We start from the raw sequence: 24222 nt of genomic DNA on the forward strand, positions 1-24222 counted from the left end.
CCTGACTGTAGTCAGCCGCCCCCGGGCTACTTCCAACTTCCCCCTCCCCTGGTACCTGTCCTCCGTCGGTGCAGTCCGGTGGGTCCCGGACCATAGGTTCCTCGGAGAACTGGGGGGAAGCAGGCTCTGGCGGCTCCTCCGGCCAGCGGGCGCAGGGTAGTTCAGGCGGAGGGTTCTCAGGATACCCGGCACGGGGCAGGTCCGGCCAGCGCTCCTCTGGATACTTGGCCCGGGGCAGGTCCGGCCAGCGCTCCTCTGGATACTTGGCCCGGGGCAGGCCCGGCCAGCGCTCCTCTGGATACTTGGCCCGGGGCAGGCCCGGCCAGCGCTCCTCGGGATAGTGAGCACAAGGCAAGCTGGGCCGAGCGGGAGCTCAGGCCTCCACGTCTGTACTCTTCGGCGTCCTGGGCTCAACTGAGCTCTGGGCCCAACTGAGCTCTGGGCCCTGGCTTTTATACTTCCTGTCCCGCCCCTTGACTTCTGGGGGGCGGGAACAGGTGGTACTGGCTCCGCCCACAGAGGTGCCTGCTCTGGCTTTTCCCCCTCACATGCGGCAGGGAGCCAGGGCGCCTCCTTACATAGGGAATCACTTGCTCAAGGCAAGAGAGTAAAAGAAGCTCCAACGACCATCACTGGCAGTAAGAAGGAACTGAAAAGGCAGCGGGTTGGCAAGGCCCTATACATACCGCCATAAAGGCACCACTCCAGGGGGCTCCACAGCTGACTTAACAGGTACCGCTAGGGGAAAAACCTTCTGACTGTGCACATGGCGCACACACACCCACTTGGAATTGACATGAGCAATCACTTGAAGAAGAACTAATTGAAACCAATATGCAAAATCAACGCTCCTACCAGTCTTATCATCAAATTGTTATTCTTACCCTTTTAATATAACCAAAATAATACATTGTGGGGATAAATTAATGCCTGACATTTGAAACTTCAAATTACTCAAATTACCATGAATACTGATTTGTTGTTATGTCCAATAGCAATTACATTACCATCATCCATTCCTAATACAAACCAAATGCATATATTGCACTCATATGTTGCATAACCCATGAGAATTATAGAAACCTGGTTTCCTACTAGAGAAGTGTACCATACAGTGCTCTTATCTTGTGATTTGTCTATTACAGCACTTCAGCTAATCTAGGTGGGGCCTTTTTATCATTTTTTTTAATTAAAAAAAGATTCAAGAAGGCTAATGTAATGATTACCATTCGTAATAGACAAGGAAAGGAAGTTTGATGGAAAACAAAACAAAATACACCACAAATTTTGTTAACTGGAAAAGTTTTTAACCCTTGTTCATGGCTAAATGACTAGTACAAAAGGTGTCAGTCACTGTAGTATGTATGTATATGTAGCATTTCTAAGGTACTTAACTCTGATGTTCAAGCACTGGATAGTTCTAGGATGTAGGTAGGTGCCAGATAAATATTTAAAAATTATGAAGGAATTTTCAGTTAAGAGTTCTGCTTTCTGCTGCATGGATCAGGTGATCTTCATAGATGTTTTGCATCCTCATCTTTGCCTCCCACTTAATTTTTCCTTTCATGAGGAGTGCAAGATTATGATGCCATTGACTTCTGAACAGGTGCATCTCACATCATCATTTAAACATGATAAGACTCTAGGATTCATCTTGATGTCTATAGCATGTAGTTTTATAGTTTAGGGCCTTCTATTCTGGATGCCCTACCCTCTGTTAGATGGGTCTTCTACCCTGGTCACACACAGATTCCTTACTTACAATGAATTTAGTGTCTTGGTGGGTCACAATAGAGAAACTGTCTGCAAGAAAACAAGCTGGAGTATGGCAAAGGGTCTTAAAGGTTAGGATCACAATCCTGAATGGGACCTGAAGTTAAATGGGGAGCAAATGGGACACTGACATTTGGTGTTGCTGGTCTTTCCTTCATAGGAGGCAGGCAGCTGTATGTTGCACAAGTCAAAACTTGTAAGTGGCCATCATCTTTAGCTCTAGGTGAAGCAAGTCACAGTACTCAAATTGGGAGATGAAAGACTGGAGCACAACTGTCTGGTCCTCATCTGAGAGGAATGGGCACAATCTCCTTCCCAGCAGAAGGGGGAAGGAAATCTTTCTTTACTGTTGCTATGTGTGTCTAGGAGCACTGGTAAACCCAACATGAGCCCACCACAGTGCACTATTCTGATAACTCGTGTACAAAAACTCTTAACAGTGGATGAGGACAGAGGTCTCAGATATAGAAACACACTGAAAAAGAAGAGACAGATTGAGCTTGGAGAGAACTCTTGGAAATGTAAAGCAGTTACCATTCATAATTCTCTCAGATATATATCAGACAGGAATGACTCAAGCCAGCTTGGTGCTTCATCATCTATTCCAGCTGTCTCATATGTGAGGCCACTTAAAACAATGTTGTAAAATCAGCACCTGCTGTTTGCCCTATCTCACCAGAGATTGGTTGAAATCCTTGTGTAGTACTCCCATGCTCCTGTTCAGTATGAAGCTGCTTCATGCTGATTAAGTGCTATGGAGTGTCAGTAACCTGAGCCCTTCAAAATAGAAGAGATTTTGATTCTTTACTACGACATTAATTGGGATGCATTAAAGGTTCTCCCCTCCTATTTAACAAGAAACCTACATCCACTATTTCCTTAAATTCTTGCTCGAATGTACACCAGCTTTGGGGATAGTTCTTTAAAAAACACAGTATTACTGTTAGTGAAAACAACAAATACTACAAAACAAAATGCATGTTAATAAGAAAAATAATCACATTGCTGCTGCTCTTTATAATTTGTTAACCATTATCACTCCAAATAGGCCCCTTTTGGAACTGTTTTTTTCATAAGACAGGAATCCTATTAATTGTAAGTGCATATAAAATGTATATTCTTGTTAAGGAATGATACACCATAACAAATCAAAAGCACCACAAATTCCAAGGGTGAGTCATACAATTGTTTCATCCAAAAACAACAAAATTTATTAGGCTCCTTAGGAGGCACTATTTCAATTAAACTAATTATCTTCCTGGTAGCACCATAATCCTAGCTCTCAGCACGAAGTAATGTAGCTCTTGTAGAGCTTTAGGTATTCGTTATGTTACCTCTTATTGTAGGAAGCGCTTGAATCTGAATCCCGGTATTTTCAGATAAAAAGTTCTCAGTTTACATTAACATTTTAAAAAGGTAAACTGAACCACTTGCTATTAAAGAAAAAGTTTGAAATCCTAAGTCATTTAAGACATATATAGACAATCTACAAACTTCCACAACTTTAAAGCCACATTGACACATCACTTTATAACTAAGATAGTCTTCTTACTGGATGCTAGCCATCCTTGTCTACAATTTTGGTTTGACTAAAGGAACATATTTTCGTGTTTTTAATAGTCTTCAAAATAAAAGTAATTAACATTCCTTTATGACTGACAAAACATTGCTGCGCTCTATGGCTTTAAAGAAATAAAACCAGCAACTACACTAAAAAACAAAAATAAAAACTGATTAAGTACTATATATTTTGTATGGTTAGTTCTGAAATTTGTTTCCAAAAACTAAATGCTCATACTGTACCTGAATTTCAGCTATTGCCAAATTTAGGTCACAAAGCCAGTTCTTTTTAAACTGTCTTGCCTGAAATCTTCAACAAGAGAAAACTGTTAATTATAGTTATCTGTTTGAGAGTATAGTACTTTGTATTATCACTTAAAAAAAAAAAAAAGCACCGCTTTCAGTCCTAGATCATTACCTTTCTAACCCCCCAGCACCTCGGCTTACACACACCACTCAAGAGGGAAAAGGCAAATATATTCAATCATATTAAGAATGTTATTTGTGCTTCAACAGTGTACTATTATTATGTATGTTGCACAAATCATTTTTAAATATTTTACTAGACTACTTATCATATTTCTCAAATATTATTCTAGTGAGAAAACTATTTCCACAGAAAAAGGCACTAACTTCCAATAGAAAAGATTTATCTCAATGTAACTATCAATGAAAAGGCAATGATAAGACAAAATGTAAACTGAGTTTCATATCTCCCACTAAGTTCTACAACAGTCTCAAATTATGTCAAATTACATGAGGAAGTGTGATCTAGTGAACAGAGCAAGAGCACGGTTGTAAGGTGTCTTTTTCTGGCTCTGCAACTGACATTCTGTGACACCTTGCACAGCATACTTAATTGTGCATCAGCTTCCTTATCTGTAAAAATGATACAACCTACCTCACACAGGTTTGTAAACAATTTAAAACACTGAGTTCATTAGATGATTTTCCCAAGGTCACACCATAATTTGTGCATGTTACTCCCAGCTGTGCTAATCAGATTTAATAATCATGAATGCTGTGGAAAATCTAAAATAACTGAAACAAAAATCCTGGTATTCTGATTCCCATTACTTGGTGTTAGCATTCTCCATTAAACTGGCAGCCCTTTTAAATATCATCAGCATGTAGTTACTGAATAATTAAACTTCTCATTTTTGTACAAAGTGTATAAATTTGCACCTTTTTACCATGCTTTCTAATTAGTAATAATCCAAAAACTGGAATATACTTTAAGTCTGTTCTTTACATAATTTTGTATTAAATGAAAACCAGAAGAAACCATTAAATATATTTTACACATTAACTGTAAAATAACTCCCTAAACTAAATACGCACCTTGATTTCATGTTCAAAATAACGTTAATTTCTTGACTTGAAACTTGCAGTTGGTGAAGAAACTTAATAATACAGTTAAAATGTTCAAGCTCAAAAACCATTCCAGCATCAAAAAGCTGTAGCATCAAAAGAAAAAAAATACAGATTACATACAAATTAGCATCTCTGAAATATTTCCAGAACCAAGTAGCAAGCTCAATGGAGGCTATAACATAATAGCGTAAGAGAAGATTTTTAAAAAGTAAGCAATAAAGAAGAACCTGTGCAAAGAGTCTAGCTACATTAGAACAAAGATGCTTGTTTTAATTCAATCTTTAAAATTTCATTGTCCAGGTTTTAAAAGTAGGCAAGACGTTTTTGTGATACTGCTACACAGGAGGCGATAATGGAAAAAAGTCATACCTTACAAAAGATATCTATTAATGAAGGCACAGCATCTCTTATATTCATGGAAGCCACATGCTCAAACACCTTCAGGAATACATCAACAGCTGGCTAAATAAAAAAAATAGTATTTAAAAAAATCCTAATAGTTTAATCATTTGTCTCCTGTAAAGATTTTAGAGTTCTCATAATAGTAGTTTATGAGTTGCCTTATGCAGAGTTTTGTCTTTCAGAACTGAGTCCACGTAAACAAAACAGAAAACTTATTACAGTTAACTTCATGAGTTTTAGGAAAATTATGGTCCCATGAATCCAATAGACTTTCAAAATATTTCCTGGTCACTTACCAGCATTTTAATCATTACAGCAACATTTAACAACTGAAATACTTCTTTCAACAAAGAACACTTGATCAAAGAAATGAGAAGATCATTCAGCACTTGTGAATCAAAATGCACACCAGGAGTAACTTCTCTGTAGTAATTCATAAATATCTGGACTGAAAAAAAAACAACCAACAAATGAAACAGTCAATCCTATTTGCAGGTATCTGACATTCTTAAGTATTTAAACAACTTATTTCCTGAAATAGAAGTTATTGCTTAATACAGGCACTATATTAAAATACAAAAGTGAAAACAAAATATTTTGCGATAAATTCTGTGAGTTTAGTTGTGATAATGGAAGCCAGACTGACTCAGATTCCTGAATTATCCATAAAACGGATACTGTAAAAGGATCAGCAGTGCCATACCGCAGTGCCATACTATACTGCCACACAAATGAGCCTCCACCATGCACTGGAGAACACTTAAGAGAAGGTAGAGTTCAACCTCCATATCCATTTAGCAACTGGCAACTCTGCTGAGATGGACGAGAAAGATACAATGCAAACTGAGATGGTGTTTGTTATGTCAACACTTGTCCATTAAGTGGACCTATTTCACACAGGCCACACAAGTGTCAGCCAGCAATCACTTTTTGTCACTCCCAAGGATCAGGTATTAATCAGAGAGAATACTAGAGATTAAAAGATCCATATTCTATTATCAGTCCTCAGAGCCACTCAGCTTTGCTCAGCATATTTTCATTGAATCACAGAAACTAGCAATTAAAAAGATATTACTAGAAGATCTATTACTATTCTACAGTAAATTTAGTCCAGCCTCACTGGAAATACAGGGAATCTGACTAGAGCACTTGTTCCAATCTGATTTAAAATGCCCCAAACAATATGGCTTTCATCACTTTGGGAAGACAATTTAGCAACACCTCCCACTATCAGCAAGCATTCCACCTGACACTGAGTTTATGTTTTCTCTCAAAGAAACACTGTCAACTTAAACTCTGACTTCCATCTGAATACTTTTCATCTACTATTGTAACTAAGATTGTCAGTTTCATTTTTAGCCATTTTTCTCTATGCACTTTGTGCCTCAGACAACATTTGGCATATAGTTAGTTTTGCTGTTTCCCAGCATAGCCAATCTCCTCGTTTGTGTGAGCCTTCCAAACAGAAATAGGAACAAGAAAAACATTTTCGCCCACAAGACAATGATTTATTTGACCCAAATTGCAAGGGACTTAGAAGCATTATATTCGCTGAATCTGCTACTTTTTTTAAACTAACTAGATTTCAAGTTCAATTTGATCCCATTACTCCCAGTTATAATTCTCCTGTTCTTTGGGTACCAATCTATGGCCGTAAGCCTGCAACTGAATAATGCGAGCAGAGAATTCCACTTCCATGGAGCTCTGTATGTATACATAGGAATGTCTATCCGGATCTGATTCCAGGATCAGGGCCTAAAATTGCTGTCCATCGTTGGCATTTGCACTCTTCAAATACCTGTGCAGTTTTATATTCTTCACACTATCTCAGAAGCCACACTATGCACATTTAGCTTTTTTAGTTTTCATCAGAAATCCATTCCTCCAACCATTCTTATCCCTATTCTTTAAACTCCCTGTAGTGATGTCATGAGATGGAAAAATTATATAAACCTGAATGTATCTGTAATTAAATACTAAAATGCTGTAATCATAATTGTATGGTGATTGCTTGGTTTCACTAGAGGGCAGAGTTAAAGTTGTTTGGGTGCCTTAACTGCATTTTTTTTTTTTTTTTTTTTTTTTTTTTTAACATGTTTGAATTTCTTTTAAATGTAACCTTAACTCTGAATTTCCTAGGTCTGTAATGCTTGTTTTGGAATAATACATCTGGTAATATTTTCTGTCTAAGTGTTTGATATGGCACTCTCAACCCTAACTTTATCTTAGCATAGTTTGTCTAGGAATAGGACCACGTATAGCCATCAAATCTATCAGCAAAACACTCAACGTCAATGGGAGGTTTGCACAAAAAAAAGGACGCAGTCATGATCTCTTGCATTAACTAACTTGTAGTTATTACTCATTGTGACTTCACACAACTAGTCTGTCTCTCTGCTCATGGTTCCTGTCCTGGACGTCCTTTATAAATCACTATATTACACACTCATTTCTCTGTATAATACCTGAACGTTGTAGCAACTTGATTCATTGATATTTATATACGTCTTAAGTATTGCCATGCAAATTAGAAAAACATAAGCAGAATCCATTACAACAGTGTAAGCATGTATTCAACATATTAGTAGACTGAATGTCATTTTGATATTGCAAGTAAGCATTAGGTTGCTTCTGGTTGATTAAATTACATCTGATGACATGAATGAATGATAAACTAGTTATGCGCTCTATAGTCAAGCAGTGCTGAAGCAGGACAGATACTGTCAACTTAAAAAGATTTTGGATGGCTGCTTTGGGACCTTCTGAAGGAACTGTTGGGAATAACTGCATGTGTGTGTATAAACAGACCTATATCAGAATTTCCCACAGATATTTGCATCAAGCAGGAGAAAAGACTGGAAATTAAAAAGGCTACCATAGTATTACCAGAGTTCACTACAAGGTGAAAAATAGGCATTCAGGAAGGGAACGGATATGGTAGAAAACACAAGTGTGGAAGAAAAAATGTACAGAGACCCCAAGTCAAAAGGACGTCCAGAAATAAAACTGAGAGGAACAGCACATATTACTGTTGTTTTCCATAAAACATATAAAGCAAGGCATGTAGAGGAGCTCAGAAAATTGACTTGAAGTTATTTCACTACAGACCAATGCCAGTGATAAAGAGACTTGAAATAAATTCGCAAGATTAAAATGAGGTATTAAGTATTTGTCAAGAATTTCATTTGAAGGATCTTAAATGCTTTAAAAAATTGATGAATTTAGCTTTGCAATATAAAAGTATTTCTCCTTGTAATTTTAGCAGATGAAGAATTCAAAGCACAGTCAGATTAAAAGGACACTGTCAACTGCTTGAAATCTGGTATGCAGTGTTGTTTGTAGTCGTGAGACAAGAAGGGGGTGAGGTAATATGTTGTATCAGACATCTTTCACTGGTGAGGAGACAAGCTTTCAAGCTCTGTGTAAACTTGAAGCTTGTCTCTTTCACCAACAGAAGTTGGTCCAGTAAGAGAGATTACCTCACCTGCCTTCTCTCCTCTCTCTAGCTTGAAATCTTGTCAGTTAAAAAAAAAAAAAAAGTTTCAGGTACAATTGCCTTTCCAATTTTTGTGGATTTACAACATATTCCCCAGCATATTTAAATGTCTTTTGTTCCCCTATTGTTCTGTGAAAGACCCAAAAAAGGGACTATTCTATTGACTATTCTAATAAACAGTAATAGCATTCTATCAAGTATGCTACCAAATATACGAAGTGAATTTTTTTTTGCTGCAGCCTTCATTTATAGTCTTGTGTGTCACTTGTAGCAAATATAAGTAATAAAAAATAGTTTAATTTTGAAGTGGACACGTCCCTTCCAGTAGCTTGTCTAAGGTGACACAGTGAGTTAATGTCAGAACCAGAGCTATGACTTAACCATAAGTCAATCTTTCTTCCCTAAAAAAAAATTAACATCTGCAGATCAGCAAGGCTGATAGTCAAAGAACTAGACAATCTTAACACTTTAGAATCTCAGTACTTCAATTTATTATAAATAAAACACATGCAGAACACCAAAAATAAGAGTTTGTATTAAATTTTTTTAGTAGCTTTTTGTTAAGGCGTAAAAAGGTCTCTTTTGGAAAAAAAAAAATCACATGGGATCTTTTACTGTTAAAAAAATGCAACGTCACTTGGCAGTGGATGAGCTAATTTAACCCCATCTAAAACCCCAGGTGGCTGAGGGCACTTAAAACAAATTTTAGCACAGACTGAAAGTATGTAAATTAATTTGCTTTCTTTTGGAATCTATTTTCCTCCTATTTTGGACTGATGCCCAAAAATACCAAGACTGCATCTGGAGCAATCATTGTTCCAAATATTAGTGAAATTGCTTGGAAAATCCAGTTGCAGAAAGATTTAATCATGGGACAAGTCCACATTATATGCATAAACGAGCCTAATTGTGAGCCTCATTTCCAGCTTGTATGAGACTTTCCTTGATTTAATTGTCTCAATTTACAAGGGGTATAATTGAATCTACGGACCATGTAAAAATGGGAAAGTCTACATTTAGAGTTAATTGTAACAAATTTAGATGGGAGAGGATATATACACTTAAATTTCTATGGAGAATTTGGTCCAAGCCTGCCTCCATAATATAGTCTTATTGAATGATGGACAGGGACAGTAGCTTTTGGCATCTGAAAATGCAATGGATTTTAAAGTCCTTGATTCCTGTAAGAAAGTGTTTCAATTGAAAAAACAATGAGGAGTCCCTGTGGCACCTTAGTGACTTACAAATTTATTTGGGCATAAGCTTTCGTGGGCTAGAACCCACTTCATTGGATGCAAGAAGTGAAAAATACAGGAGCAGGTATAAATACACGAAAGGACGGGGGTTGCTTTACCAAGTGTGTGGTCAGTCTAACAAGATAAATCAATTAACAGCAGGACAGTAAGGGAGGAAAAATAACTTTTGAAGTGGTAAGAGAGTGGCCCATTACAGACAGTTGACAAGAAGGTATATGAGTAACAGTAGGGAGAAATTAGTATTGGGAAAATGTATTTTTCACTTCACGCATCTGATGAAGTGGGTTCTAGCCCACAAAAGCTTATGCCCAAATAAATTTGTTAGTCTCTAAGCTGACAAGGACTCCTCGTTGTTTCTGCGGATACAGATTAACACGGCTACCACTCTGAAACTTGTTACCCTGTTTCAACTGAGTCATTACTTTGTAGAAAACAGACAGTTTCAGAAAAAGCCACATTGACTTTAATTTAAAAAAGCTAACATATACTTTTCCATGCATGAGTAATTTTGAGGAGATCAATATGCAGGAGTCCAGAAGAATTTTAATGACAACACTGGATTCTAGACTAGGAGTTGACGTATCCATCAGCAAAATAGGTCAATTGAAGCCTAGAAGTTAGTAACATTTAAAAATCAGAGTGTTCCAGTTTGAAGTGGGATTGGATATCATGCTGTTTATTAAAGGTTCCTGTTGATTCCACATATTGTTTCCCTTACACGGGGCATAACTTTATTCATAAACAGCCAACATGATTGTGATTCATATGTGAACAACTGATTAGCATGGAAGATCTTTAAGGACCATCACACATACAATGAGCCACTTTACTCACTCATAATATAAAAACAAGAGTCATTCAATGAAACAATTTTTAAAAAATAAAATGGTTAATTCACCTGTGGAACTCATTGCTTCATCATGGCCAAGAGCATACTGGATTCAAAAGAGGATTACACATTTGTGTAGACTATGAGATAATCCAGTTTTATTAAATAGCATAAAACATAAAACGTATAAAGGACATTAACCCCTGAGTTTCAGGCAATAACGCATCCACTAATTTAACAGAAGTTAGGAAGAAACTTTCCTTATAAATTCCCCCCTCCACCGCACTTCTCTTTGAAACTTTCGATACTGGTCATTGTCAGGAATAGAATACCCAAATAATTGAACCAGTGACCAAAGTTGTATGACAATTCCTAAAAGATCTATTTTCCTTGTTTTTGGACTCAATCGCTTCTTTTGTACTGATTCACCAGTTTCCCCATCAGTATACTCTGATGCAACCATGAAGTGCTTGGCCTGGTTATCAGCCTTCAACAAATATCTCCACAAATACTTCCCTGGCTACCATGTGGGATGTGTGCAAAACTGTAAGTTTGATGCAATGTTGCTACTAAGGAGATCATATAGAGACTAGATTTTAAATATTTTGGGGCTTTTTTTAGGACGTCTTGAAATACAGAATCACTAGACGTCATGATGCTTCATGCAAAATAGGTGGAAGCTGCTGATACTTGTGAACCTGCCAACAATGCTTCATAGTTGGGACACTAAGCCAGTTCTACTCCGTCTGTCAGTTCTTCAAGGAGGACTATATCATCTTTACAGAGAGATACCATTGCTACCTACCTACCTTTTGGAGGATGACATAATGTAGATGGCTTTGGTGCCTTGGGAGCATATACAATTTCTGCTTATTTGGTCTTCTGGGTTTACCGAGGCATTCCTATTAATATATCATTACATTCTACAGAGATTAGGTTAATATATATATATATAATTTTTTATGATTTTGCTTCTGTCTACTCTCTTGAAAATCTGCCAACTCAAGTTCTACAGGCTCTATACGCAAATATCTTTTAAAAGAACTGTTAAAACTACTTGGAAGGAAGTGTTCTCCTGGGTTCCCACTTTGGATTTCTCAGCTTCAAAGGTAACTCACACTGAAGTCAATTGAATACAAAACATTTTATACAAAATAGAAAGTGTTAAAATTGTGGATTTCCTCCCCCCGATTAAACTCTTTACCTTTTCATCTCCTTGTTCAGGAACATGCCAAAACCAACATTCCACTCTTTCACAGCCACGCAGTGTACTGAAATAAAATCTGCAATATTTACGGGGCAACTCAATCATCCCCAGGTTCTGCTGGATCAGATGGGAAACCTAAACATCAGATAAATGGAGGGTTACTTGCCTATAACTGGAGGTTCTTCGAGATGTATGGGGTCCCTGTGTGCACCATGCACCTGAGTCCAGATATTTTTCGTACACACTGACTGTTAGTCAGCACATTTTCAGTTGTTCTCCTCATGCTCTGACCTGAGATATTAGGGCTGTGCAAGCCTGCACTGCTCCAGTTCCTTCTCCTGCCACAAATCTAACTATGATCTGCAGCAGAAGGGACAGAGGACGGGTAATAGAATACAGATAAGAACCACACATCTTAAAGAGCCACCTGTTACAGATAGATAACCTCCATTTCTTCTTCAAGTGCTGGTTTCAATCTGTATTCCACATGTGGGAGATTAGCAAGCAGTAGTCAAACAGGAGGTAGGTGCAAGAATGCAGAAGTGATGGCTGTCTAATATTGCTGTCCCTATAGCTGTGTCTGTAGCAGAAGACTGGAACAAAGTGTGATGTTCTGTGATGGTAAGGACCTCCAGGAAGCTGCCCTACATATCTCTAGTAGAGGTATGTCTTGCAGAGACGCAGCAATGGTTGCTTGGGCTCTAGTGGAATGGACCCTCATCCTCTCCAGGGGAGGGATGTGAGCCACTTGTTAACACAGGGCAATGAGATCCATTTAGAAAATCTCTGTGCAGATATAGCTAGACCTCTTGATCTCTCTGCTATGATAACAAAAAGTCTAGGTGTCTAATTGCTTTTGTTGTTTATAGATAAAAGACCAGTGCTCTTGGGATGTCTAGAGAATGAATCATTCTTTCCTCATCAGAGGCATGCAGTTTCACAAAAAATATCAATAAGTGGATGGTATGACTCACGATACTCTGAAATTACTTTAGAGATGAATTTAGAGAGTAATCTCCTCTTTCTGTATAATAGGGTGGAGGCTCTTTTGAAATCTCTGACTCATCGGATGAAAAAGCTGGATCCCAAACTTCTGCTGGAACCAACGGTACCAATGATTGAGTACTCAGGCTCACGGGTGGAAGAGGATAGTGGTTCTGTGTCTCCAGGATAGCTTCTTCCTCTGGTATAACTGTCTCTGAATAAAGATAGAGGAGGGAGGAGTGAGAACAGGGGAGAACAAAAATGTCCTCTGGAGAGATGAAGGTCTCAGAGTATTCTGGGGTGCAGGATGAGTCAGTCAGTGGAGCCATCAGATCTGGTGCTTCCCTAGTCACAGCAAAAGTCAGATTCCTCCATGGCTGTTATGATATTGACACAGAATCTGATCTGGATGTCAAAGGGAATAGTGGTGGACGTTTGTCTTTCAATTTGCATGTTGAAACTGGTATAGAAACCAATGAATCTATGCTCCTTTGCATCACTTTCCCCTCTGAAGAGGTTTACTCAGGCTTCAATCTTTAGGACCCATGCACGAGGACTAGCCCAACTTTGAAGGAATGAGGGAGGAATCTCTTTTCTCCGGGGCAGATTTGGAAGAAGGCAGATTGTCTCTTCTTAAATCACATGAGAAGTCTTCTGCTTATGCTTGGAAGTTTTAACCTCAAGTCCTGAGCTTGCGCTCAAAGGGGCACTGCCTGTTGATTGAGGTTGCTATACAGGGACAGAGGGGTGTTTCCATCAAATGCTTTTTTAAGTCTTAGCTCTTGACCATCACAAGTTCTGGGAGGGAAGAAATGGCAAACGCTGCATTTATGTGAGGCTCACATTTCAGCTATGCACTAGGGGCAATGTTCATCACTACCGAAAAGGAAACAATTCTTGAACCCTAGTTATAATCCTAGCCTCCCAGGAAGAATTTCCCCAGGATGGGGGAAAAAGAACTACACACTAGTACTAAAAACCAAAAAGTAAATGAACAAAATAATGGAACGATTTACTGTACATGTATAGACTGAAGCAGTCAAAGGAAGCTGTGGACTGAAGCAGATTCTGACTCAGGCCACATGGTGGTACAAAGGAAATGGAGAGATGCTGGTCCGCACTGCCCCTTATATTCTCAGTTCAGAGTACAAGAAGAACTGCGCATACGTGAACCAATGGACCCTGCTTACTAAAAATCTCCTGACTCAGGTGCATGGCACACATGTGTACCCACATGTGTAAGACACATAGGGACCATCACTCAAAGTAGTATAGTAATTTCTCCTTTCCATCTTTCATTAGAAAAGTGTATTTACATTTTAGAAGTTAGACACTAACTTTATTTTAAGGTGTAACAGACAAACTGATGAAAACATAACAAAAACCCCTAGCACTGTGTTAGGCACTGTACACACACTCACCGTAAGAGTCTCCACCCCAAAAAGCTTATAATCTAAATAAGTAAAACAGACTACGAGTGGGAGAAGTTATGGGCCAAGAGAGCTGAAATTACTTGTCCAAGGTCACACAGCAGGTTAGTGACTGAGCTGCGATGATATCCCAGGTCCCCTTATTCTCAGCCCAGTGACCAATCTAACAAACATTGCAGCTTCTGCTAAACCTTACAAAATATAAGCTACTATCCCTCCCAACTGGCAAAAAACATTGTTTCTAGTGCAGCAGAAGCCAACACAGCTGCATTTTGAACATTTGTTTGTTCATCACTGATTATGCCCTTTATTCACTAAATTTATTCACTATTTATTCACTAAATTATACCATTTTTAAGGTGGTTGAAGTTTTGGCTGATAGTTAAGTATTTTTATAAAAAACTGTCTAAATATCCATAATGAACAAAATTAATCCAATATTACAAGTTTGTTAAGCATTTAGCAACTTACCACCAAATTTTTGTCCATTTTCCATGGTTCATAACAGTTAGAATTTGGCAATGGCAAAAGAGAGCTTTTTCCTGAGTATCTGAAATCTAAGATTCAGGACAAGAATATTTAATGGACTGAGTAATAAAATGGGTCATATACTAGTCATGAATATTAGTTCTCTTTAAATTTATCAAATCCTTATAACAGCTCATTACTATTTTCCTTTAATGACATTTCAGGTTATTTCCTACATATGTAAGACAGGCCTACTTTCAGCACTGTAACAGGAAAACTTATCAGAGATATTATAAATATTTTCACCATGAAAACATGAAATTTTAGAATGACTTGAATAAAATCATTTATTTATACACACATCATGTACCCACCATATAAGAAATAAGATTTTTTCCTTTGAATAATAATTAATACAAGTGTTGGTTATATATCTGAAAAAACTAAACTAAGATTTTCAAACAGCAAATAGTGCTTTTGAGTGCCTTAACTTTTGGGTGGTCAGCTTGACACCTTGAAAGAACCTGATTTTCAAAGGGCGGGTGCTCAGAACGTTCTGAAAATCAGACCCATTTATGGGGTCTCAAGTTGTGCATCCAAGAACTGAGGCACCCAAAAATCACTAGTCACTTTTAAAAAATATTTATATTTCTTATTCCAAATAACTAACTGGGAATATAATGAGCAAAATAATCTTATTGCTCCAGTCACAATTTTTCCCCCCTTCCCAGCCTCTCCCTGGGTTCCTCCAGTTATTTCAGAAAGTATCATTTAGAGCTTTTTAGATTTACTATTTTTAATTGTTTCAACCCTAAGTATGGGCATTCATTCAAGAGCAAATGTTTTCTGAGGAGGGAGTTCTGTTCACCCACATTAAATCCAACATATCTGATAACTATCTGACTCAAATCAGAAATGACAGCGAATTCATATTAACAGTTTGAAAAACCTGATTTTAAATAAAAAAAATAAATTAAAAAAACCTTAGACCACATAATATACAAAAATCATGCTAAGAGGCTGAAATGGAGCGCCCTAACAAACTGTCTTATCTGGACAAATCAAAATATGCAGGTATTACGGAAGATTTCTCTCTGAATGCTATCTAAGGGGACAATACAATCAAGTTTCTGAAGAAGCATGAGCCCTAACAGCTGACATTAAAGTGCTCTAATTAAAATGTAGATTAAACAGAGTATGAAGCTAAAGCACAAGCTACTGAATTACAGACTAAAATACCATTGATCCAGGGTTTCAGAACTGTGTCTTCCTGGAAGGCATTTATTTGGAGGGATGGCAGTTGCAATCCTAACTGAAGTTCACTGCTCACAAATTCTATATATTTAGAATCATTGCTAAATAGTAAGAGAAAAACACGTTTAACAAAATAAGACAAATGCTTCTCTAACTCTTCATGTCATGTATTAAATAAAACACTAGATAATTTCTTCAACAGTTAAAGCAAAACTTAAATATTCACTGCAAATTTAAGTAGCTGAAGAGCAATCCCGCCCCCCCCCCAATATTGCTTTAGTGAAAGGTGATCTCAACTTGTCCATAGTTATATTAAAGCAGGGAGAAGGCGATAGCAACTATGTAATCAAGAGTCAAATGCAGCAACTTGGTGGAGGGAGCACCTGTGAGTCATTGGTTTAAAATTCTGCCATCAAACTAAAAAGAAGGTTGGGATGATTGTGCTGTATGCTTGAGTTAACCTCTTTTCTATGTACTGCTAAATCTTCCCTGCCAGAGATGAAATCCATTGGGCTTATAAAGTTGCTTCTGAAGAGCAAATTTTATTATTTTCTAATGGACCAATTACACTAAAAGGAAGAATTTTTTTAAATAATATTTCAAAGGGAAAATACTCCTGAGCCCCAATTAAGTGTTCTACCTCGCAACTGATTTCAAATATATATGCTCAACACTGTTAAACAGTATATTTTTTAGAAACATGAATATTTGCAGCAAGTGCAGCAAAATATGTTTGCTGTTTCCTTCCTTGGTTATAGTTACAGGAATAAGAAAATGTATCCCTACTTACCTGAAAATTTCCTTTCTTTGAGTAATAAGGCACACAGATCCATCACAATGGGTATGTCAGCCTATTTGCAGTTTGGGGGCAGAACCAAACCTGTCAGTCACTGGCAGTATGGGAATGCTCCATCCTCGCAAAGTTCCAGCCAGTTGAGATAACATCCACAGCCAAGATAATTTAAACAGACTGTGTTTACTATACTTTGAGGAAGAAACACGATTTCTCCTACTAAAGAGCATGGCAAATTACACCTAACAATGACAAATCCAAATTTTTGGATGTCAATTTCCAACTCTATTCTGGGTAATCCATTGGTCTCCCATGTGGTCTGCATCTCTAATTATTACTTACCTTATTAATCTAAGAAGGGAAATCTTCAGGTAAGTACGGATAAATTTTCCTCTTCTTCGTGCTAAGGTTCACAGACCCATTAAATGGTATTTTCATAATAGTGTACCTCTAGGGTGGGAAGCAGGATTATCTTTTAAATTCGGACATCCACAAACAAGGTAGATTATATATAAATATAAATTACATCTTCCATAAGGCACCAAAGCATGGAGACTTCTTCCAAAAGAGAGGAAATGGCAATGGCTAAGATTGGATGACCAATATGAAGAACATGGTGAACTTATGAATTGATGGCTATATGGCTGTAGCGAGGAGGCATGACCTCCCTCGGAGGTTGACAGGGAGGGACCAAAAACCATCCCCTTGGTGGGTAGAACCAGGAAAATCACGCCCACCCCATCAGAAGTTATGGGGTGGGGCAGGAAGTAGAAGTACAAAAGGCAGGCCCTGCAGCTCAGTTGGGCTGCAGCTACCGTGCTGAGGATTGGCCAGATCTCCCCAGGTTGCCAGCCTACAGAGACCCTAAGGAGCTGTTGGGACTGGTGCCTGAGGACTAGCCAGAGCTCCCAGGACCGCCAGCCGACCAAGATGCTGAGGAGCTGCTGGGGCTGCCGCCTGAGAATTGATCAGAGTTCCCCAAGGAGACAGAGGACCCCCACGTTAGAGGTACTACACGACTACTCTACTCTGACACTCCCCCTAAGAACTTGACTTTGATGCTTAAATTAATGAAGACTTGAATTTAGGGAATGAATGTTATGACAGTAGTAAGAACTATCCATCTGAATTCAAAGTACAATACTAGTTCTCATTAGAGAAAGCACCCAAATTCATATTAAAACAGCCCTTATCTGATTGCAAGTATGGGCAAGCACACTCTCATTCTAACAGATAGGAAGTATAAGGAAGCTTACTGTAGAGGTTCAATCCGGGTAATGCTGAAGGTACAGAATGAAGTTCTTGGGTCATGTTGTAAAGCCTTGTGGTGACTGGAATAAGGCTGATGCCTTAAAGAAGCATTTAAAGCTGGAATTTGTACAAAACTTCCTTTTCTTTAACATTACACTACAGAGACTTGATATTTTTGGTAGGATGCTCAGACACCCAGAATAAAACCCTTCCGGAGGAATTCTGGGCTATGTACACTGGTTAACATGGTATCCAAACTATGACCTTTGCACTAGCCATAGAATAAGTTGCATTTGTTGTCTTCTCTTTTGGGATCCATGAGAGAAATAAGTACTTTATCCAAGTATTCATTTCAAGCCTGTCCAGTCCCAGATGGAAGATTGTTTTTTCAATAACAGACTTCCTCTGCAAAAAAGAGCCATCTGAAGATGCAATGCTATCAGGCCACTGAGCCATACCCCCTACAACACGAAAGGCATAAAAAGTATCACTGCTACTATCCAGTTCCTAGACTTTGTACTGTCCTGAGGGGCAGTGGAAAAACTGGAAAGATAAAGCAGGGTCCTTCCACAGCTTTAAGAGAGGGCATTCATCCCCTCATCCTGGGTCCCAACAAAGGCTCCCAAGAACACTATTTTTTTCAGACATAGTAGGCTGGTGATCTATATCTTTACACTGGCTTATGATGAGAGAGAATACTTATGGACTCAGGTTCTACTCTGCTACTCAGGTTTCTGCATGTAAGTCTTGGCGTTCCTCTCTCCCTTGGTGAGCAGTGCACACAGGAGATAAGAAATTTTGTTTCAACCACAACAGGAGAATTTCTTTCTGGAGTAGGGTTGTTAGGGTTGTTACAACTGAGAAAAACACAATCAGACATACTGAGTATCGTGACAAGAACAGGTCTGTTATCCATGGAAGGAGCAGATCTCTGAGATCTCAACAAATCATTAAATGCCAGCTACTGGATGTGGTGTTCTCCTTCTGGTACCGAATTCCCTGAACTGAACTGGGAAGGTCCCTTAAAAAAAAATCTGACTCTCAGCATTCATCAGTTGGGGGAACAGAGAATATACAATCAGAGCTAGATCTCTGCCAGTGGATAATATAGGCAGATACACAGAGGGATACCTGGAATGAATGGGTAGGTATATGAACTCTGGATCACTGAAGCATACTTGTTTATGAAATCAGAATTCCAATAGGCTCTAATAAGAATTGGATTTGTTTCTGTAGCCCCACTTGTTTTCTATTACAGCCATCTTCATCGTCTGAAAGGAGACCATGTACTGGATAGTATTTATCCTCAGCCTAGATCTATGACTGACTTCCCTGGCACCACACGTGAATGTTTGTTCTAAATCCAAAATGCTCCAGAAATTGTATCACTGTGTTTGCTCCAACTTTCTCTGTACAGAACGCTGATCAGAAAAACTGTCCCAGAAGATGTAACAGAATTTCCTTCTTCCCTAAAGCCAGTATTATTGCTACCATGATCCCAAAGAGAGACCCAGAGAGAGTACAGGTAAGATCAAATGGTGAAGATGAAAATTGGGAAAGCAAAAAGGCAGCAATCTACCTGCAAAACATAATTATTATCTGGGGATAGTAAAATGGAAATACTTTGAAAATAAGCCTGCTTTAGGAACTTATTTATGTATCTCAGACAGGGCCCTGCTCTGCCTGCCCTTCATTCTCTGAGGCTAGAAACAGGATGGGGAGCAGGTTATAATTATCCAATCTGAAACAGATGAGGTTAATTTCATTCATGTATCACCTCTCTGCGGATTTCTGAAACAGGGAATGGAACAAAGCTGTTCCTGAAATTCTTGCAAAGCTCCAAAGGTTCCATCCTTTGGACAATGCCCAGTGACCTTACTGATCAAAGTTACAGCCAGCCCTTTGATCCCAACATGGAAGAACCTCACACAAATCAGGAGTCTGGATGGAAGAGATGTAGATAGTTCTGAGGCAGTTACTGGCTCTGCATTTTTTCTAACTATCATATGCAAAAAGGTATTTTTTCCTGTTATACTTCCTGGACTGCTTCAACTCATCGCATGACCTGTATTCCTCCATGCAGTACCTGACAGAATTCTAAGTTAACTTGTCTGATGACTCTGAATAGCCTCAGCTACAAGTTTCCACTGTATCAGCAAGATATATGGGAACTGATTTGTTTGATCATCTGACCCCAAGGATCAAAGCTCCACAAACTGCATGAAACAGATGTGAATTAATACCCCGTATCCCCAACCAGGGAGTAGCCAGCATTAGGCCATGTGATTTTATTTTTTATGTTGAGAGGGGCTGTACTTGCAATATTGTCGACCCATGTTAGCACTGCTTGTGAAAGCATGCAGGGGCACATTGTATGTCAGATGATAGCCCGTGTTTGCCTATCTTTGTTGTTCTGATGCCCCTGACAATTTGCATACCTGATGAAGGGGTTGTAAAGGGTCAGTACAGTGTGATCATTCTTTCCGGTGAAATTCTTCCCCATTAGAAATGAGACCCTAATCACTAGGAAAAATGGTCACATTTATCTTTGGTAGTGGTACCATATTGCCTTTTGATTGGTGCATACTGAGAAACCTTCTGGCCTCACAAAATGGGGGCTCAGAGGAAGATGAGGTAAAAAGAATGGAAAATTTCTTACCAATAATTTCCTTTCTGCTAGTAACATCTCCCACAACTCTTGACATCTGGGCTACTCTCCTCTATTCAGTTCATGAAGGCAGAACAGCGTTTTGGAGCTGCATGGTCTGTCCATGCCCCCATAGCTCCTGCTTGCTTCCAAACAGGGATCTTATAATCGGAGGTGGAGGGGTGGGCAGGGGAGCTACTGCCCCCACACACACACTATTAAAAGTAGGAGGGCCATGCCCGTCCACTTTTTAACATGGGCATAGTACCCTCAGGCAGGCATGAGAGGGGAACTAATAAGGTGATCTGCTCCCCCACTGCAAAGTGCAGCCCCTGCTAACCGCACCAGCCTCTTCCTAGATGGGGGGCAAAGGTGGGCCTTAGTCTCACCTCATCATGGGGCCCCTGCTCCTTCTCTTCCCCCCCAAAGCCCCACCCCTGGCCAGAACAGAAGCCAGAGCCAGGCAGTAGTAAGAGCCATCCAGGGAGCCCAGGCCGCTGTGGGGAGTCCCAGATCCTCCACCTCCCTGGGAGGCATGCCCCAGGGGTTGGGGACATGGGCTGGGCACTGCTCTCGGGCACTCCAGCCCCCACAACCAGGGCAGGTAGAGGGTGTGACACTCCCCACAGCGAGCCAGGCTCCCTGGGTAGCTCTTACCACTGCCTGGCTCTGGCTTCCACCTGGCTGGAGGATCAGGGGGACACAGTTCTGGCACCAGTGGCCCCCCCACCATTTCTACACTGGTTCCAGCGCTCCTGCTTCCACATGTGTTATTCCCAAACTGTAAAACTTGCATAACGTCATTATTCATATTTCAGAGATAACAAAATAACTATGTATATTAGACCAAGGAAGATGGCTGTAACGGCCTTGGCCGTGGCTCAGCTCCGGGTCGCAGGGGCTGAGCGAATGAAGTCTGTAGTCCAAGCCCTTAGGTAGGGCGGGACAGCGAACAAACAGGTTAGGGGCTCTGGCCCTGTGAAGCAGGGAAGAGCAACAAGCGGTCTAGAGGCTCCGGCCCTTTGGGGCAGGGCAGAGCAACAAGCAGTCTAGAGGCTCCGGCCCTTTGGGGCAAGGGCTGAGTGTAAAGGCCTTGGCCGCAGCTCAGCTCCGGGTCGCAGGGGCTGAGCGAATGAAGTCTGTAGTCCAAGCCCTTAGGTAGGCGGGACAGCGAACAAACAGGTTAGGGGCTCTGGCCTGTGAAGCAGGGAAGAGCAACAAGCGGTCTAGAGGCTCGGCCCTTTGGGGCAGGGCAGAGCAACAAGCAGTCTAGAGGCTCCGGCCCTTTGGGGCAGGGCAGAGCACAAGCAGTCTAGAGGCTCCGGCCCCTTTGGGGAAGGGCAAGAGAACAAGCAGTCTAGAGGCTCCGGCCTTTGGGCAGGGCAGAGCAACAAGCAGTCTAGAGGCTCCGGCCCTTTGGGGCAGGGCAGAGCAACAAGCAGTCTAGAGGCTCCGGCCCTTTGGGCAGGGCAGAGCAACAAGCAGTTAGAGGCTCCGGCCTTTGGGGCAGGGCAGAGCAACAAGCAGTCTAGAGGCTCCGGCCCTTTGGGGCAGGGCAGAGCAACAAGCAGTTGAGGGGCTCTGGCCCTTTGGGGGCAGGGCAGAGCAAGGGACAATTGGAGGCGATCAAGTTCAGTAAAGGAAGGGGGGAGTCTGCCACCCTTAAGGGTGGCAGGGGGAACGCAGGCCCTCCCACTCCACTGCGTTCCAGCCGGGGCCCTAGTAGCGGCTGTCGCCGCTAAGGCGGTCAGTGGGGATCCTGGCCGAAACACACTGACCGGGTGAGCGCAGGGTTCCACCGAAACACACCGACCGGAGGGTCAGTGGGGATCCTGGCCGATGCACACGACCATCGGCTCGGGGCCTTCTGCGGCCTGACTGTCGTCAGCCGCCCCGGGCTGCTCCAACCTCCCCTCCCTGGGTACCTGCCCTTCGCCGGCGTCGTCCAGGGGTTCCCAGATCATTGGTTCCTCGCTGGCTCGGCAGGGGGGGTCCAGTCCAGTCCTCGGGGTACCGGGGTCCAGGCGGTCCGGTCCAGTCCTCAGCGTCCTGGGTGTTCGGGCGGTCCGGTCCAGTCCTCGGGGTACGGGGTCCAGGCGGTCCGGTCCACTCCTTGGGGTACCGGGGTCCAGGCGGTCCGATCCAGTCCTCCGCAGGCGAGCGTCGAAGGCACAGCCCACTGCTCTGCGTCTGGCCCAGGGGAGGTCAGGCCAGGACCCCTCCGGATACCGAGCGAGGGTAAGCCGGGCCAGCGGGAGCTCGGGCACCCACATCTGCCTTCTCCGGCGGCCTCCTCCTAACTGAGGCTGGGACCGGGTTTTTACACTTCCTGTCCCGCCCCTGACTTCCTGGGGGCGGGAAAGGCCGAGGGGCCTTACACTTCCGGTCCCGCCCCTTGACTTCTGGGGGCAGGATAGGCGGCCGGCTCCGCCAGGACTGCAGGGTCCTAGCCTATGCCAGTCTCAGAGCGTGGGGGAGGGACCCCCTCGCTACAATGGCCATATGGTAATGATTCCACTTAATATCTGGCCCTTGACTCATGAGCCCTCACGGGTGGGTAGAATCACTGAAGACGCGCTAACAGAAATGTATCGCATGTAAGAAATTTTCCGTTCTGCAGCCCAATGTTTCCCACATCCTTCATGTCTGAGAATAGCAAGCAGTAAACAAATTTAGAAAGGACTACAGGAAAGGTCAGAAAAAGGAAAAATTGTGTCCCCTCCCAATCTATAATATTTGCTCAAAGGGCAAAATCATTTCTAGGCACCGCCTGCTGCACCTTCCTGCCAAAGGATGACTCTGCAGAGGACAGGAAGTCTACTTGTATCGCTTGATAAAGATGGTAGCATTTGACCAGGCTGTGGGTGCATTGGCTCTTCCATATGTCTGAGGTAAATTTTCAGAGCCCTTTCTAACATGTAACGTGTGCCACCTTTCCTCAGCAGGATGTTGTGGCCTTGGGCAGAATGAAGGTTCCTTGGGAAACATGTAAAAAAAAAAAAAGTTCACCTTGAATAAACAATTCCAAGTCCTGGGACCATGTTGGGTTACTAGGATGATCCGAGGAATGGAAAACCTGTCATATGAAAGGAGACTCAAGAGCTTGCCTTGTTTAGTCTAACCAAAGAAGGCTGAGGGAGATGATTGCTCCCTATAAATATATCAGAGGAATAAATACCAGGAAGGAGAGGAATTATTTAAGCTCAGTACCAATGTGGACACAAGAACAAATGGATATAAACTGGCTATCAGGAAGCTTAGACTTGATTAGATGAAGGTTTCTAACTATCAGAGGAGTGAAGTTCTGGAATAGCTGCCAAGGGGAGTAGTGGGGGCAAAAGACATATCTGGCTTCAAGACTAAGCTTGATAAGTTTGTGGAGGGAAAGGTATATGGGATAGCCTAATTTTGGCAATTAATTCACCTTTGACTACCAGCGGTAAATATGCCAATGGCTTGTGATGGGATGTTAGATGGGGTTGGAATCTGAGTTACTAC

The 24222-nt window shown here is 41.1% G+C and overlaps 1 protein-coding gene across 1 annotated transcript in view; it reads right to left on the bottom strand.

Moving 5' to 3' along the window:
• TOPAZ1 (testis and ovary specific TOPAZ 1) overlaps positions 1-24222 on the bottom strand; it is a 98829-nt gene that overhangs the window by 50102 nt on the left and 24505 nt on the right. Inside the window, 9 exon segments of the mRNA XM_075061949.1 lie at positions 3577-3643; positions 4675-4790; positions 5077-5169; positions 5406-5557; positions 7575-7592; positions 7595-7638; positions 11896-12032; positions 14783-14868; positions 16019-16134. Coding sequence (XP_074918050.1) covers positions 3577-3643; positions 4675-4790; positions 5077-5169; positions 5406-5557; positions 7575-7592; positions 7595-7638; positions 11896-12032; positions 14783-14868; positions 16019-16134 — 829 coding nt within the window.

Source organism: Chelonoidis abingdonii, chromosome 2 (assembly GCF_003597395.2).
Source record: "Chelonoidis abingdonii isolate Lonesome George chromosome 2, CheloAbing_2.0, whole genome shotgun sequence".
Taxonomy (NCBI): Eukaryota; Metazoa; Chordata; order Testudines; family Testudinidae; genus Chelonoidis; species Chelonoidis abingdonii.